General features: G+C 62.4%; 2 protein-coding genes across 3 annotated transcripts; one reads left to right on the forward strand and one right to left on the reverse strand.

Moving 5' to 3' along the window:
- Positions 1-176: 176 nt before the first annotated feature.
- Positions 177-15,962, reverse strand: STK16 (serine/threonine kinase 16). Of its 2 annotated transcripts, XM_065637269.1 has the most exons (21): positions 15,898-15,962; positions 15,589-15,714; positions 15,243-15,352; positions 14,758-14,860; positions 14,178-14,362; positions 13,783-13,898; positions 13,341-13,494; positions 12,896-13,118; positions 12,618-12,719; positions 12,243-12,416; positions 12,018-12,134; positions 11,308-11,581; positions 10,764-10,875; positions 10,474-10,641; positions 10,289-10,359; positions 1,624-1,843; positions 1,411-1,544; positions 1,215-1,335; positions 1,039-1,134; positions 850-971; positions 177-761 (listed from the first exon to the last, which is right to left on the reverse strand). In XM_065637269.1, exons 2-21 carry the CDS (start codon positions 15,707-15,709, stop codon positions 623-625), a joined length of 2,862 nt encoding a protein of 953 aa, XP_065493341.1. In that variant the 5' UTR covers positions 15,710-15,714; positions 15,898-15,962; the 3' UTR covers positions 177-622. The 2 variants fall into 2 exon arrangements, with proteins under 2 accessions (XP_065493341.1, XP_065493340.1); XM_065637268.1 differs by lacking the exons at positions 10,289-10,359; positions 10,474-10,641; positions 10,764-10,875; ... (10 more) ...; positions 15,589-15,714; positions 15,898-15,962 and adding an exon at positions 2,543-2,644.
- Positions 3,212-8,866, forward strand: GLB1L (galactosidase beta 1 like). Its single transcript, XM_065637265.1, is given in 18 exon segments — positions 3,212-3,280; positions 3,283-3,390; positions 3,392-3,589; positions 4,072-4,244; positions 4,518-4,668; positions 4,918-4,978; positions 5,248-5,342; positions 5,695-5,875; positions 5,958-6,016; positions 6,185-6,306; positions 6,524-6,564; positions 6,861-6,979; positions 7,120-7,194; positions 7,273-7,362; positions 7,498-7,611; positions 7,885-8,016; positions 8,350-8,565; positions 8,640-8,866. Coding segments are annotated over 18 exon segments (2,223 nt in total). The 3' UTR covers positions 8,859-8,866.
- Positions 15,963-16,031: the final 69 nt, after the last annotated feature.

The raw sequence follows: 16,031 nt of genomic DNA on the forward strand, positions 1-16,031 counted from the left end.
TAACTTTCCCTGCTTACCGCTAATGCTCTGGCCATGCCGCCTTGCCAGGGCTGTCCTCTGCTGCCCTTCCCTGCCAGCAACGCTTTCTGCTCGACCCAGACAGCATGCTCCATTGTCCTTGTGCCCCAGTGGGACCCCCTCCCTGAGACAGGGACACGTCCACACCTCCACAAGAACATCTTTTACTCCAAACACAAGGCAACGTTGGCGCTGAGAGCAGTGGCGGAGCAGGCAACAGCAACCCGCCTCGCTCTAGGACCACAGCTCTGCCCTGGGCAGGAGAAATCCTCCTGGGGTGCAGAGCTGCAGGGCTGTGGCTGCCATCACCTGGGGAGGGGTTCCACAGCATCCTCTCCTGCAACCCCTGGGGGAGGCAGCAGCCAGAGAGGGCCTCATGTTTAGCAGCAGGTCACACGTCCACAGTCCTGGGGCATGGACTAAGTCCAGGGTACAGAACACTCCAAATCCAACACACCTCTGGCACAGAGCAGCAGCTCTCCACTGAGCACAGCAAATCCCCCTGCAACGGCTCTGTGGGGGAGCAGGGACAATGGCAGCTGCTTTTCCCCCGGTTCGTCCTCAGGGCCCAGCACCACCATGGGGTGGGACAAGTTCAGATCTCTCAGATCTGTGTGGTGTCCTGCCCCACCGGTGCTGGCTGCAGCCCCTCCAGCTGGTGGAGGATGTCATCTATACTGGGTCGCTCCTGGGGGTTCAGTGTCATCATGGAGAGGAGCAGGCGCTGCAAGGCAGCCGAGTATCTGGAGCAAGGACAGTGAGGGGGGGGTCTGCATGATGCATAGCACAGGAGGCTGCTTGGGAACAAAGTAACCCTCCTCAGCCCCTCACCTGGTCGTGGGAGGCACAGTGATGGGGTTCTGCACTGCCAGAGCCACGCTGTCACCCTTCTGGAAGATGGCATCGTAGGGGCCCTCCCCAAACATCATGCAGTACAGCACACAGCCTAGGGACTGGAGCATGGTGGGGTCAGGGCAGCCCCATGGCAGCGGGACAGGGACCAGGGGGATGGATCCTTACCCAGATGTCTGTGCGCTCGTCTATGACGCACTGGCTCGGCACCGTGAAGAGCTCAGGGGCGCGGTAGGAGATGGTGCAGCGCTGGGCAGCCCAGTCCTGCAGAAAGCAGGGTGAGGGCAGGGATGAAGGGCTCGGGGCAGGGATGGTCTGGTGGGATGATGTCTCAGGGCACCCACCTGCACGGCCACGGCCTCTCGAGAGCTGTTGACTTCAATGCGAGCTTGGTTCATGGAGCCCAGGTCCATCAGCACAGGCTGGTCATCCTCATCCAGCAGCACGTTGGTGGGCTTGAGATCCCTGTGGGGATGGATGTCACTGAACACCCGCTGGGGCCCCTGCCAACCCCCCCAGCCAGGGCTGTCAGCCCCCCACCTGTGTGCATAGCCCTTGCTGTGGATGGCTTGCAGTCCACGGCAGATGCCATGGAGGATGAGGAGGATCCGCTGCTCTGGCATGAAGGTCCCTTTCTTTCGCAGTGCTTCCACCTCACTCCAGAGGGTTCCCCCCTGGCAAACACAAGCAGCCTGTTGTCACTGCCGATCCCAGCAGCAAGGGCGTGGGGGCAGCCAGGGGAGCCCCCCTCACCTTCACATAGGGCAGGAGGAGCCAGGCTTCATGCTTGGTCCCCTTCTCCACGATGCAGTGGGCCACAAGGCGCAGGATGTTGGGGTGGTCAAAGAGGCCATGCATCTCCACCTCATGCAGGGCGGCCTGGCGGTCCTCCTTGTCATGGCACAGGATGCGCTTCAGGGCGTAGAAGCGCCCATCCCGCAGCCCCTCCACCAGGTCCACGTAGCTGAAGCCCCTGTGAAGAGCCCAGCATGGCATGGGCAGCATGTCACACTGCTGCAGTGCCCACACCAGGGCCCTGTGCCCAGCCTCAACTGTGAGCAACCAGGGGCAGGAGGCAGAGGGCAGTGGGTGCCTGCACCACCCTCCACGAGAAGCCCCCAGTTACACACATTCCTCCCACTTTGGGGGCACCTGCCAGGCATGCAAAGCATCCCCCCTCTGCATGAACAACCCTCACGAACAATTCCCCGTGTCCAAACACTGCCTGTGCTCAAGCATCTCCCCACCATACCCGAGCATCCCACACACACACAAGCATAACCCCCCTATACCCGAGCATCTCCCTGTGCCTGAACACCCTCTACACCTCAGCATCACCCCATGCCTGAGCATGCCCCCATGCCCAAGCACCCACTATGCCCGAGCATCCCCCTGTCTGAGCATCACCTCCATGCCGGAGCAGTCCCCCCAAGTCCAAACACCCATGCAAAAGCACCCTGATGCCTGAGCATCACCCCGTTCCCGAACATTCCCTATAACTCAGCATCACACCCGCACATCCCCCCATGCCTTAGCATCACCTCCATGCCCCATGCCCGAGCACCCCCCATGCACAAGCACCCCTGTGCCCGAGCACTCCTTATGCTCAAGCATCCCCCGTGCCCGTGGACCCCCTGGCCCGACCCCTCCGTGCCCCGGCCCCGCCGCGGACCCCTCTGCCAGGCGGTGCAGCAGGAGATACCGCACGCCCCCCAGGCTGACGGTGCCGCGGGAGCAGACGCACAGCGCCTGCCCCATCGCCCGCCCGCGTCATCGCCCGCTGCCGCGCGTCCCCCGCCGCGTCACCCGCTGGGCGGGGCGCCGCAGCCTTTCCGGTGCCCGCGGCCGCCGCGGTGGGGCTCCGGTGTCCTGCCTCCGGAGGGGGCGGGCTGCGGGCGGAGGGGAACGGGGCGGGGCGTCGGGGCAGCGCCGGGCCCCGGGCTGGGCGCTTATTGTGGCCGGGGTGGAACGCGGTGTCCCCAGCTGTGAGTGCTGGCAGCAGCCCGCCGCCCCGCCGCCCCCCGGTGCGGGTCCCGGTGAGCCAAGCTCCTCGCCCGGGCGGGCAGGTCGGCGGTGTAGGGGACAGAGATGGCGAGGCCACCCCAGCAGGGGTCTTCCTCGAGGGCATCAGCCCCTCACCCTGCCCCGCGGCAGCTCCCCGGCGCCCGTGTCAACAGCTTTGTCACCGGGCTGCAGCTCTCGGTCCGGGGACGTTTTCCTTCAGGCAGCGGCAGTATCCGCGCTTCCCGGAGCTGTAACCGGGGTGTCCCGGCACCACCGCTCTGATCTAACAAGTGGGCTGAGCTCCCTCAAAGACGTTTTGTCTGGTCGTGACATTTTTATGAGGCTCCTTGTCCCTCCACGTGTGTCACCCACTGCCCTGAGGGGCACGGGGGATGTGCCCGCTGGCCGGAGCTGCCCACGTCCCGTGTTGCTTTGAGGGGGGGATGCGTGGCTGGGCCAGGCGCGGGGAGCCAGAGTCACCCACCCCCTTGTTCCATGCTCTTCCCCCCAGCTGTGCTGCTGTTCCAGCTTGCTGCTGTTCCAGCTTTCTGCACTTAGGACCTGGAGGAAGCACCCGGTGCTGCTGGAGAAGGATCATGTGATGGCGTTGTCCACGTCCTCCTTCGTCCCCCATCCTGGGCCCGCCGAGCGTCCAGCAAGGATGGGGCTGCCAGCTCTCGCCCTGCTGCTGGCGGTGGGGCTCCTGCACACACAGGTTAGCAAGCACGGGTGGAAAATTTAGGAGAAGCATGCAGGGCTGAGCTGCAAAGGATCTGGGGGGACAGCTCTGGGATCTGCCTTGCTTTCGTCCCCATGTCCCTGCTCTTCCTGCTATGGCTCCCTCCTGCTGCAACCCCTGCGTCCCACCACAGCATCCTGCTTGTGCTCCCAGCTCCTCCCTGCCCTCCCAGCACCCGTCCTCAGCAGCACCCGTCCCCCATAATGCCACCAGCTCAGCTGCAGGGTGTTTGATTAACTGGGGGAGTGCGAGGGCGGCATCAGGTGGTGCAAATGGCTCTTCTGCTTGTCCTTCCTGCTCTCCCAGGACAGCGTGGTACTGGCCTTGTTCCTGCACCAGGGATGGGGAAGGTACCCCCAGGAACCAGCCCCTGTCAGTCCCTGTCCCAGGGAGTGTGGGAGGGGGCAGCTGGGCTTGGGGAGGGTCTGCAGCCCCCCAGCACTGCCCCTCTCCTGCAGGCCTCACCCCCGGCAGGCTCCTTCCAGCTGGATTACGAGAACGACTGCTTCCGCAAGGACGGGGCCCCATTCCGCTACATCTCGGGCAGCATCCACTACGCCCGCGTCCCACGCCCTGCCTGGAGGGACCGGCTCCTCAAGATGTACATGAGCGGGCTCAGTGCTGTGCAGGTGTAAGTGACAGGGACAGCCCCGACGGTGCACAGCCCACAGCCACCACAGCCCCTTGGGGTCTCTGGAGTAGGGACAGAGGCAAGGGTGTTGTCTGATCACAGGGAGTGGGGACCAGCCCTTGTGCTGGGCTGACTGGGACCTCCCTGTCAGTCCCAGTTCAGCCCTAGTTGCCATCCCCAGCCTAGGCTGGAGGCCACTTCCCAGGAGCAGAGGGACCAGCCTGCGCTGGGGTGCCCTTAGCCTCCATGTGCTGATGTCCCTTCTTGCCCCAGCTACGTCCCCTGGAACTACCATGAGCCACTGCCGGGGGTTTATGACTTTGCTGGGGACCGGGATATGGAAGCTTTCCTGGACCTGACTGCTGAGCTAGGGCTTCTGGTGATCCTACGTCCAGGGCCCTACATCTGTGCAGAGTGGGAGATGGTGAGTCCCAGCCCCCAGACCTGGGATGGAGGGGCTGTGGGTAGCCTGGAAAGGGCATAGCAGGTTTGGCACTTCTGGCTGGCATGCCAACCCCAGCACCATGCCAGCCACAACAAGGTCACTGCCTTATGGGAACACAAGCCGCTTTGATGCCGAGCATCAGCATTTTGCTGGCTGGGTTTTGGCTGTGCCAACCCAGGCTGCTGAGCGGTTCCTCTGCCTCCCTCTCGGCTGTGGGGGTTTCTCCAGGGTGGCCTGCCCGCCTGGCTGCTGTGGAAACCAGACATCGTCCTGCGCTCCTCTGACCCCGGTGAGCCTCAGCACGGGGCTCTGGTGTCTGTATCCTTACAGCCTGGTGCCCGTCCCAGCACACTGGTCTCTCTCCATGCACCTGCCAGCCCTGCTGCATGGTCTCTCCCATCCTCTTCTCTGTCTTTTGGGAGCCCCATAGTTTATTCTCTGCTTCCCCATCGTGCTCAGCTATGCCCTGTCTGCCCCATCCTCCTCCCGGCAGCGCTGGCTGTGGGTGGGCTGAGGTGGGTGCCGCAGCCAGGCTCAGCTGCCCTCCCTTCTCCCCAGCCTACCTGGCAGCCGTGGACTCCTGGCTCCATGTCCTGCTACCCAAGATCAAACCACGCCTGTACCAGCATGGGGGAAACATCATCAGCGTGCAGGTAGGGTGCTGTGGGACCCAGCCCCCTGCCCTGCTCTGGGTTATCTATGGATGTACCCCAAAAAGCCACCTATACCCCCGACACCATGCCCTCATCTGGCACACCTCTTAGATAAATCCCTCCTGACCTCTAGACCTGGGTTTAAATCCAAGGGCTGGGACTCCGGAGTACCTGCCACCACCCTGTTTGTGGTTGAAGGACACTGGGAGAGCTGGGGATCATGGTGGGAGGACATTTTTGGGATGCACGTGGGGGCTGTAATGAGGTCTAATGATGCAGGGAGGGAAGGAGGAGCTGGATGCTCATCCCAGTGCATAGCAGGACCCAGGTGCAGCCCCTGCCCTGCTTGCAGGTGGAGAACGAATACGGGAGCTACTATGCCTGCGATTACGGGTACCTGTGGCACCTGCTGGGCTCATTCCGGGTGCTGCTGGGGAGCGAGGTGGTGCTCTTCACCACCGATGACTCACGTGTGGAGGAGCTGCGCTGTGGCACGCTGCCGGGGCTCTACGCCACTGTCGACTTTGGGCCAGGTACCACTGTGGGGGAGGAGGAAGAAAGGGGATGGAGGTCTCAGCTCCATCCTGTTCCAGCCTCCTCCCTCCACCTCTGCAGGCTTCAACGTGACAGAGGCATTTGGTGCCCAGCGCCAGGTTGAGCCGAAGGGGCCTCTGGTGAGCTTGACATGGGTGCTGTGGGGGAAATGGCTTGTCATGGCTTTGAGGGGGGCAAGGCAAAAAGGGGTGCTGGGGCCAGGCTGCAGGTGAGCAGAAGGGATGTGGCTGACAGAGGGTTGCCAGGAGCCCCAGCTCCAGGCAGGTGACAGCACTTTGCTCCCTCAGGTGAACTCTGAGTACTACACGGGCTGGCTGGACTACTGGGGGGAGGCACATGCCAGCACCAGCTCGGTGCGGGTGGCCCGGGGGCTGGAGGACATGCTGCAGCTGGGAGCCAACGTCAACATGCAAGTAGTCAGCTGGCAGGGGCACAGCCTGGGGGGACGGTGCCCTCCCATCTGCCAGCACTGGAGTGGGCATTGCTGCTCGCTTTCATCCCGCAGAGCTCGGGCAGGGGGAGGCAAGCAGGGCTGGGACTGTGGGTGCAGCACGGAGGGGCAGCGCCTGGTGAGCCCCGGCCGGGTCTGTGGGGGTGCTGACGGGGCTCTCTGGGGTGTCCCCTAGGTACATGTTCCATGGGGGGACGAACTTTGCCTACTGGAGCGGTGAGTAGGGACCTGCCTTGGAGAGGGGGGCACACTGCGGGGCTTGGAGCTTTCCTTGGCCATCCCCAAGGAGCCCACTTCAGGTTCCTCTTCTATCCCATGGGGCAGGTTGACACATACCCACGGGTCCCTGAAACCGAGCTTGTCCCCCCGCAGAACGCCTTTTGTCCCCAGGCAACTGGCTTCCAGTTCTGGGTCACATCCCTGCCATCACATTGTGGCCAGCCTGAGGCTGGGTTCTGTGCCCTGGGCTCTGCCAGAGCTCCTTCCTCCAGCTCCCGTTGCTTCCCCACCAGGTGCTGACTTCAAGAACCAGTACAAACCGGTGACCACCAGCTATGACTATGATGCCCCTCTCTCAGAGGCAGGAGACCCCACTGAGAAGCTGTTTGCCATCCGCACAGTCATCAGCAAGGTGCTGATCCTGGCAGGAGGAGGGGGACAGTACTGGGCACTGCTGCCTATGCCAGGGAAGATGGGGACACAGAGGGACCTGGCAGGGCAGGGGACATCTCCCTGCCTGCCCTCAGGGGCAGCTGATAGTTTGCTGTTCAGTTCCAGCCCCTGCCAGTGGGTCCGATGCCACCTGCCACCCCCAAGTATGCCTACGGCCAGGTGGCCCTGCGGAAGGTGAGTACCTGCCCCGGGGGCTGTGCTGCCCCTGCCCGGCACTGCCTGGCTGCCCCACGCCTGTCCCTCTCTTTGCAGTATGCCAACCTCCTGGATGTCTTGGATGTCCTGTGCCCCTCCGGGCCCATCCACAGCCAGTTCCCCCTCACCTTTGAGGCCATAAAGCAGGTTAGGGGCTGGGCGCAGTGAGGGACACTGGGGAGATGCTCCTAAGCTTGTCTGCCCTGCCCTGGTTCTGGGGCAGAGGAACAGAGTGTATCTCCAGCCGTTCCCTTTTCTGTGCTGCTTTGCTGTGTCCTGCAGGCCCATGGCTTTGTGCTGTACCGCACACAGCTGCCCCGGGACCTCCTGGACCCAGCCACGCTGAGCGCTCCTCCCCACAGCATCTGCGACCGTGGCTACCTGATGCTGCAGCAGGTGAGGCTGTGGGAGCACCCCCGTCCCTGCACAGTGCTTGGGAGGGCTGTGGGACCTGCTGGCAGCGGGGCTGTGCCATGCCATTGTGCTGGGAGCCACACTGAGCCCTTGTGGGGTAGCTCTCGGGCCTGAATTTGCCCCTTTTGGGGGCAGAGGGCAGCCCTGGCTGGCTCACGGGGGCAGGCAGCAGGATGCTATGCTGGCAGGCTGCCGGCAGTGTTTGGGGTGGTGCGATCTGGGGATGGGGCGGCAGCACTGACCCTGTGGCTGTAGGAGTACCAAGGGACGCTGGAGAGGGATGGACAGACAGTGCTGCGTGTGACAGGCAGGGCAGGGGACACCGTCGATGTGCTGCTGGAGAACATGGGCAGGATCAGCTTTGGGGCCAACATCAGTGACTTCAAGGTGAGGGGTGAGGGCCCTGGGGATGCGGAGGGGATGGACTGGCCACCACTGTGGCCAAACACCCTCTCTCCTGCCACTTGTGACAGACCCCAGCCATGGCAGGGCCACCCCTCGACCTGCTCCCTGGTTAATCTCCTGGCAAACCAGGACTGGGATAAGGCTGTGAGATGCGCACCCCTCTCTTCCCTTTACATTGCCATGGCAGTGCAGCCCATCAGAGGGGATCACATCCCATGTTCACTACTGTGACAGGGACGTGCCCTGGGGAAGCCAAGCATCCTTCTGCCTGTGGCCAGACGCTGCTGCCTCATTTTCCCTCTTGCTCCATCTCAGGGCTTGCTGGGAAACCTCTCCTTGGACTCCAACCCTCTCAGCAACTGGCTGATCTACCCCCTGGCCATAGACACTGCCATTGAGCAGGGCTGGCCCCACACTGCCCTGCCAAAATCAGGCAGCAGGACCAGAGCAGGGCCAGCCTTCTACACTGGGACCTTTGAGACCCCTGGCATCACCTGGGACACCTTTGTGAAGTTCCCGGGTTGGAGCAAGGTAAGGTGGTACATAACCAGGAGAGGGGATGAGGGTGGACAGGGGCACAGCTCAGACCCGTCTCCATCTTCCAGGGCCAGCTGTGGATAAATGGCTGCAATCTGGGCCGGTACTGGCCCCGCCGTGGGCCCCAGCAGACCCTCTTTGTGCCTGGCTCAGTGCTGCATGTTGGCTGCCCCAACAACATCACAGTGCTGGAGCTGGAGGGGGCACCCCCTGACCCCTTCCTGCTCTTCCTTGACCAACCCCTTTTTAACAGGACCCTCAGCCGTAGGATTGCGGCCACAGAATAAATGCAGGGCTGTGGGCACCAGCATTGCCTCTTGCTGGGGCTGCAGAGGGCTGGTGAAGCACAGGGGACAATGGAGGGGCTGCAGAGCCTTAGGAAAGGGGCACAGGCCCTGGCACGGACATCCAGGACTCGCACCCTCCTCTGGGGCCAGGCAGGGTATGGGCTAAAGAAAAAGAGGGTCAGAATCGAGCTTGTTTTGCATGTTAATCCTAAATAGTTCCAGTACTCATGCTGATACCTCCACACCTAGGGGACCAAGGCACCTCTTTATTGACAATGCAGGCAGAGGAGGTGGTTGCTGACATGGCATGGCTGAGACCCCAATGGCATCCAGGAGAGAGAGGAGAGGACAAAGCACAGCCCACAGGGTGCCACAGGCACAGCTGCAGGCAGCTCAGGGTTGCAGGGTCTGGATATGTCAAGATCGGTCCCACCACCACAGGCAGGAGCCTGAATGGCAGACATGGGAAAAGCCAGCAGCAAGACCCTCCAGCTGGAGCTGCACCATGGAGCAGTCCTGGCCCCTCACACTAGTACACAGGGACTTCCCAGTTGTAATGTCCCTGGAATCACCACTCACAGTGACATTCTTGCCCTGAGCCTTGTCAGAGTTGCCCCCAAAAGTGACAATTCCAGCTCAGTTGCTCTGACCAGTGCTGCTCCACAAGCTCTCTCTCACTGCACAGCCAGTGTTCAGCCGTGTCTCCACCACAGCGGTCCCTATCAGGTGGCAGCAGGCCCCAGCCTCACATGTGGCCAGCCCGGGTCCGGCGGTGGGTTTGCAGACAGGCCGTGGAGCAGAAGGAGAAGTCGAGGTAATGGAAAGGGATCCGGCCCAGCAGGGACTCTCCACAATGCCAGCAGCGGCTGCAGGAACGAGCAGAGGTGGCCCTGAGTGAAGGGGACACTTGCAAGAGTGTCAGAGGAGCATGGGGATTCGCTGCCTGGGCTGTGACATGGGACAGTGGCAGCATGAAGGAGCTGGAGCTCCCCTGGTCCTACAGGGCTCACCCAGCAGCCCAGCCAGGAGGTAATGCTGCAGGGGACAAGGCACTTTGAGGCAGGCGGTACAGGGGGGAATTTGGCACATTACAGAGCTGTAAAGCCCCTGCCCAGATTAGCACAGGCAAGGCTGGCTGCCCACAAACCTGTGGGGTGGTGTAGGGAAGGGACATGTGATGCAGGGTCAGAGGCAGAGGAGTGGCTGTGGGATTAGCATGCCACAGCTCTGGCTGCAAGTGGACCAAGTTGTCCTTTCTAAAATATTTCAGGGGGCCAGGGAAAGAGCGAGAGAAAGCTTTTAGACAGGCACTGCTGGGAATTGAATGGCCAGGAATAGATTTTGGCTGGAAATGAGAACTGGAGCAAGAAGGGCAGGGAACAGCTGTGCTGACATGGGAGTTGGTGGCACCATGCTGCCAGGGCTGTTACCTGATGTTGGCAAGGGTTGTGCCGGCGTCCTGCAGCTGCGCAGCCAGCCTCCGCTCGGCAGCCAGGGCCCGCTGGGGAGGAGAGACAGCTCAGTCCTCCCAACCCTGCGAGCTGCTGTGCCCAGAGCCCACCAAACCAGCACTGCCGCAGCCAGGCTGGATCTGCTTCCCTACACACGGCCTCACCTTCTCCCTGTCCGACAGGGCTGCGAAGCGCTGCTTCTCTTCCTGTTCCTGCTCCCAGCGCTGCCGCTCCTCCCGCTGCGCCTGCTCCCGCTGCTTCCGCTGGACTTTCTGTGCCCGCTTCTTCTCCAGCTTCTTGGCCTCCATCTCCTGCGTCAGGGGCCCTGGCACCTGGGGGCAGAGGGCAGTCAGCACCTCCTGCTGACCCAGGGGCAATGCCACGAGTGGGCAACTGGGCCTTTGTTCTGGGGTCCCCCAGCCCCAGCAGGTGAGGGCAGAGGGCAGACACCCACCTTGGCACGGCTGTAGTCGTACTTGTCTGGATAGTCCACCATGAACTTGCGGAAGGCGTTGCGGGTCGGTTTGTCAGCAGAGACACAGTAGGGGGTCCTATCCTGCCCGTCTCTGCGAAACAAGGAAGACCAGCTCATGCTGCCATCTTACCACCTGTCTACCACTGGGCTGTGAGCCCAGAGATGTGCAATGGGTACTGCAGGCCAGGGTATTGCACCCAAGGAGGGGAACATTGCTTATCCCTACACCAGAATCCCCCAAATCCTCCCTTTTTTGCATCTCAAATGCCCTGCAAAGGGTGGTCTCATCCCTATGTTCTGAACCACCAACGAATAAACCTGGGAGCACTTTGAGGCAGTGACTGCCTGCCACTGTGCCAGACCAGGTGAGAGAGCGGTGGTTCAGCTCTTGGGCCTCCCATAACCAACCCAGATGCCCCAGCTGGGAGAGACCAACCCCGGCTGTCCAGGACAACGCTGGCGGTAGTTGCTCGGCTCCCATATCAGGGCTGGCATCGTCAACCACTGGGCGCCTGGGCTGTACCTGAGGGCAGGATCCGCCCCTGCCTGCAGCAGCAGGCACACGGCCTCGGCCTTCCCTGCCCGCGCCGCCACGTGAAGCAGGGTACAGCCACGCTCATCCACGGGCTGGTTGAGCAGGGAGCGAGGAAGATCCAGGGGCTGCGCGTCCTCCCCATCCTTGCTGTCCCTGAGCAGGCCCCCGCTCTCTGACACACCCAGGAGGTGCCGCAGCATCCCCACATCCCCTGTTTTGCAGGCGGTGAACAGGGCATTGCAGAGCTGGGTCTGAGGGTCTCCTGTGAGGGGAGAGAACAGGAGGGGAATCTGATGGCTCCCTAGGCAGAGTGGTGCTCTAGCCTGACTAGGAAACACAGAGAGTGCAGTTAAAGCATCATCTGCTAGCTGGATTTGGGCACTGCAGGATCTCCAGCACCTTCAGGGTCTGTGACAATGTACCATGGCATTGCTGGGCACTGTTGGCAGCAGTCAAGCCCTCTCCCAAGATGAGGCCTGCTCCAACCCCCTCCCAACACGCCTGGCTTAGCCAGGTGCTGCCTGGTTCAGAGCTATGGCTCCAGACACACGGCTCTTCCGAAGGCATGTGGTTGCACTGGAGCCATCCCACATGCAGCTGCTCTGGGCACCTGTGTGACAACGTGCTCTTCACCCCACTGCAAAGCCACCAGCAAATGGGGCAGGCATCCACCAAGCCCAGCTCCCGACACCACTTACCTCCATCACCCCAGGGAAGGGGCTCAGCCCCAGCCTCCTCCTGCAGCTCCGTCACCAGCTCCAGGCTGGGCTGCCCGCACTGGGTGTCAGGGCATCCTGTCTCTTCAGCATGGGGCCCTGTGCAGGGAGAATGTGCTGAGGACAAGGGCCAGCCTGCACCCCAGCCATGGTAGTCACTTCTCCAATGCCTTCCTACAGTGCCCCCAGCCAGTTCTTCACCCTCACCTTTCCCCACCTTCTTGTCCCTCTTCTTCCTCCTTTTGCGGTTTCGCTTGGGCACCACTTCGAACTCCCGGAGGTCCAAGGTCCCCAGTGTCACTTCTACAGTCTCCAGTTCACCTGCAGGGCTTTCCTCTTCCTCTTCCTCCTCTGGGGCTGAGTGGGCTGATAAGGCAGGGGCTGAGGCCCCCCACACAGCATGAATCACTCGAGGCTCTCAGCCAAGCTCACCCTGCCCTTCTCCTGCCCAGCACGAGGCCACATTCTGCAGATCCCTGCTGTGGTGCCAGGCCCTGTCACAGGGCTGCAAACCTTGTTCTGTGCCACAACACCAGACTCCACTGCTTGCTCAGCCACGTCTCCCTCCATGGCTCAACTCACCACTTGCATCCTCTTGTGTGGAATCCATGTCTGCTTTCCACTGCCTCTTCTGCCAACCCTTCCGGGGGGACCCAGTGATGTCCTCCAGTTGTGTGTCTTTCCCTGGGCAGCAAGGGTGCTCCTGTCATTGCCTGGGGACAGGGAGCACCCCAGGTCTCCAGGGACTGAGGGTTGGAGAGCTAGCATCCCCACCCCATAGCACAGCATCCACTGATGCACAACAGACCACATCACCCCACCTGCTCTGATTCACAGGCACCAGGACAGGTCCGACTCACCATACACCTGCAGGCTGGCCAGTGTGGCGTGGACTCGCAGCACCTCTCGCAGGGTGGCCCTGCGGGTGCTGAGGGGGATGTGGCAGACACGAGGGTCACCCTGGGTGAGGGGTGGGTTCCTGCCACTGAAGAGCAGTGCACGGTTGTGGCGTGGGGCCCGGAGGAATATGCGCTGAGCTTCTTTCAGGTGCTGTGCCCAGGCTGCCAGCAGGTCCTGAACTTCCTGGGGAGGAAGGGGAGGCATTATGGGGTCCTGAGAACGCTGAGGGGCACAGGCAGCTCTGGAACAGGGACAGACCCAGGACAGAGCAGCCTCAACTGGGCCCTGAGCCCCTTCCAGAGCTCACTCCCCGCTATGCCTTCCCGCAGCGGTGTGGTGCCACCCCACAGAGCCAGCCACGGCACAACCCCCTGCTGAGAGCCCAGGACTGTGGCGCAGCCTCACCTTGAACAGCGCCGCCTCGTTGTAACGCCGCAGGGAGGCTCCGGCCGATCTGGGTGCTGAGCCTGGGGTTTGAGAATCCCGGAGGCCCTGGGCTGTGCCCCGCCGTGCTCGCACTGTGTAGCGGTGGAAGGTCTTGTGCTCCTGCACCTGGGGGCTGTGGAGAGGGACAAGCATGAGCAACAGGGCCCCGGACATGGAGAGGAGGTGAGATGGTGCTCCTGGGACCTCAGAGGGCTTGTGGCTGCCCCTGGGGCTCTAAAGATTAACATTTCTCTTGCAGAGCAACTGGGCTTAGCCAGCTCTCAAGCAAAGACTAGAAGGTGTGGGAGCCCAGGGGTGGTAAGTGCTGTGATGGAGGAGCGGGGAGAGGATGGCCACCTAAGGCCTAGCCTCACTTGACTGTGCCCAGAGGGGCAACCACAGTTCTGTGCCACTCACTCACCCGCGGAACACAGCTCCTGCGAAGTGCCCGCCACCCATCATCAGCACAACCCAGCATGTGCTCACACTGAGGCTCTGCAGTGACGCTGTAAGTTCCGCTGGCTCCTCGATGCCACCCTGAGACACAGACACACTTGCTAGCACTCATGGGATCATCTCATTACCTCCTGCTGTCCCCCAGGACAGAGATCAGTCCCTCTGCTGGCACCAGAAGCAGGTTTCTGGGACCACCCCAGAGACAAACACCAGGCCACCAGCAAGCCTGGGGCTCTCACCTGGCACCAGAGACCACCCTTCCCATCACAGGAGGTAAAGGACTGTTGGACAGATGTCTACACCTCAGTGCCACCCACTTTCTCTGCGGTCCCCCTCCCGAGAAGCTGGGCTGTGACTTGCCTTCCCAGTGCCCAGCACGCAGCGGTAGGCAGAGATGAGCTGGCCCTTCGCATTGCGGAGCAGCACCTTGTGGGAGCTGGGGGCTAGGGGGGTCTCGGGGCTGCAGCTGGCAGAGGGCAGCAACTCTGACTCACTGCTCGCATTGGAGCATTCTGAGTCAGACCCTGAGATGCTAGAAACTTCACCTGCAAGGGAAAGAAACTGATGCAGTGGAGCAGAGCAAATATTAACCAACATCCTCCCCAAAACTTTGCAGGTGACTCCAAGCGCTAGCCCAAGACCCCAGAACTGTCCTGTCCAATATCCTACATATCACACAGGGCCTGTGGGCTGGGGAGACAGGTGTCTGTGGCTCTGGATCCCAGGCATGCACAGGCAGGGGCTCGGGTAGAACACCCTCTTCTCCCCACAAGTCAGCAAGGCTCAGGAACAGTACTGGACCCGTAGAAAACTCCACAGGGGCAAAACAAAGGGACCCTGAGCTGGCAGAGGTAGCCAGGGGCTTCATTCCTGCACAGAACACTCACAGCAAGGCTGCTGACAGGTTCTGGGCTCTGCTGGAGGCAGCCCTGCTCCTCACCTGCGCGTGTCTTCTCCTCAAACACCTCTACTGGCAGCGTCCGGCGCCCCAGGAGTCGCTGCTTCAGGTTGAAGCGGTGCCAGTCGAGACGGTAGTGTTCAGTCTGTGAAGGAAAGAGGTGTGAGCCGGTAGGGTCTTGGTGGTGCATGGAAACCAACCCCCACCAAAGGGCCTCATGTGGCAGATGCCCAGGGCTAAACTGATTCTGGGACCCTGCAGTGATCCTGACTGGAAGATCACGGTACATTAAAGAGTCAGCCATGTAACAGCTAATCTGAAGAGGTGCAGGTCAGTGCTGCATGTACCATTTCCCTCCAGTAAAGGACGTTTTAAGCAATAATATGCAGGGTCTGAGTGACAGATCCCAACAGGACTTGGGCAGCAGAGCTCTGGGGAGCAGGAGCGCTGGGCTGTCTCGGCAGCAGGACCCCCGCAGCCACGCCAGCCACACTCCCACCTCCCGCTGGCCACCCGGCCCCGCTCACCTGCTCCTCCCGGCTGCCAAACACCTGCCCACAGGTAGAGCAGCACATCCGCTCTGGCACCTCAGGGACCCCGGGGGCCTTCTCTTTGTTGCTGGCAGACGCGGGTTTCTCTGGAAGAGGCAGCAAGGGCTGTGCACAGGCAGCTCCCCAGGCTGCACTGCAAGCAGCGGGGCCTCCTGCATCTCTCTTCAGCCACCCAAAGAGCCCCACGGCTGCATAAAGAGTTGTAGGGACCTCGGGGTGACACCGAGCAAAGCCCATTGACTCACCCGCCAGGCAGCACCCACAGCCACGCTGCGGGCCGGCCCGGGGGACACGCACTCGGCCACCCCCCAGCCCCACGCACCGCGGCTCCGTGCTGCCGGCTCGGGCGCATCCGCTGCGACTCCGGTGACGAGGGTCAGCCCGTGCAGGAGAACGGGGTCCTGGGCGGCCTCGAAAACCGACCTGCTCTCCGGGGCCGGCATCGCTCCTGCGCCCAGCGGAGGGGACCGCGCCTGAGACGGGCCCCCGCCGCTTCCCGAGGTCCCTCTCCCCGCCTGCCCCGGGTCCCCGCCCCACGGGCCCAGCCCTCTCCCGCCGCCCAAGCCCCCCGTGCGGCTGCTGCCCGCGGGCTCCCCCCGCCGGTAACGGGGGCGCGCGCCCCGGCACTCACGTGCGGCCGCTGCCGGCCCGGAAGCGCCACTCAGCTGCCGCGCCACACATCCTGCCCGCTACGGGCCGCCGCTGGGCTCAGTCCGGCCTCCCGCCCTCCCGCCTTCTCATTGGTCTCTCCCCGTCCCGCCCCGC

The sequence above is a fragment of the Caloenas nicobarica genome, chromosome 6, assembly GCF_036013445.1.
Source record: "Caloenas nicobarica isolate bCalNic1 chromosome 6, bCalNic1.hap1, whole genome shotgun sequence".
NCBI lineage: Eukaryota > Metazoa > Chordata > Aves > Columbiformes > Columbidae > Caloenas > Caloenas nicobarica.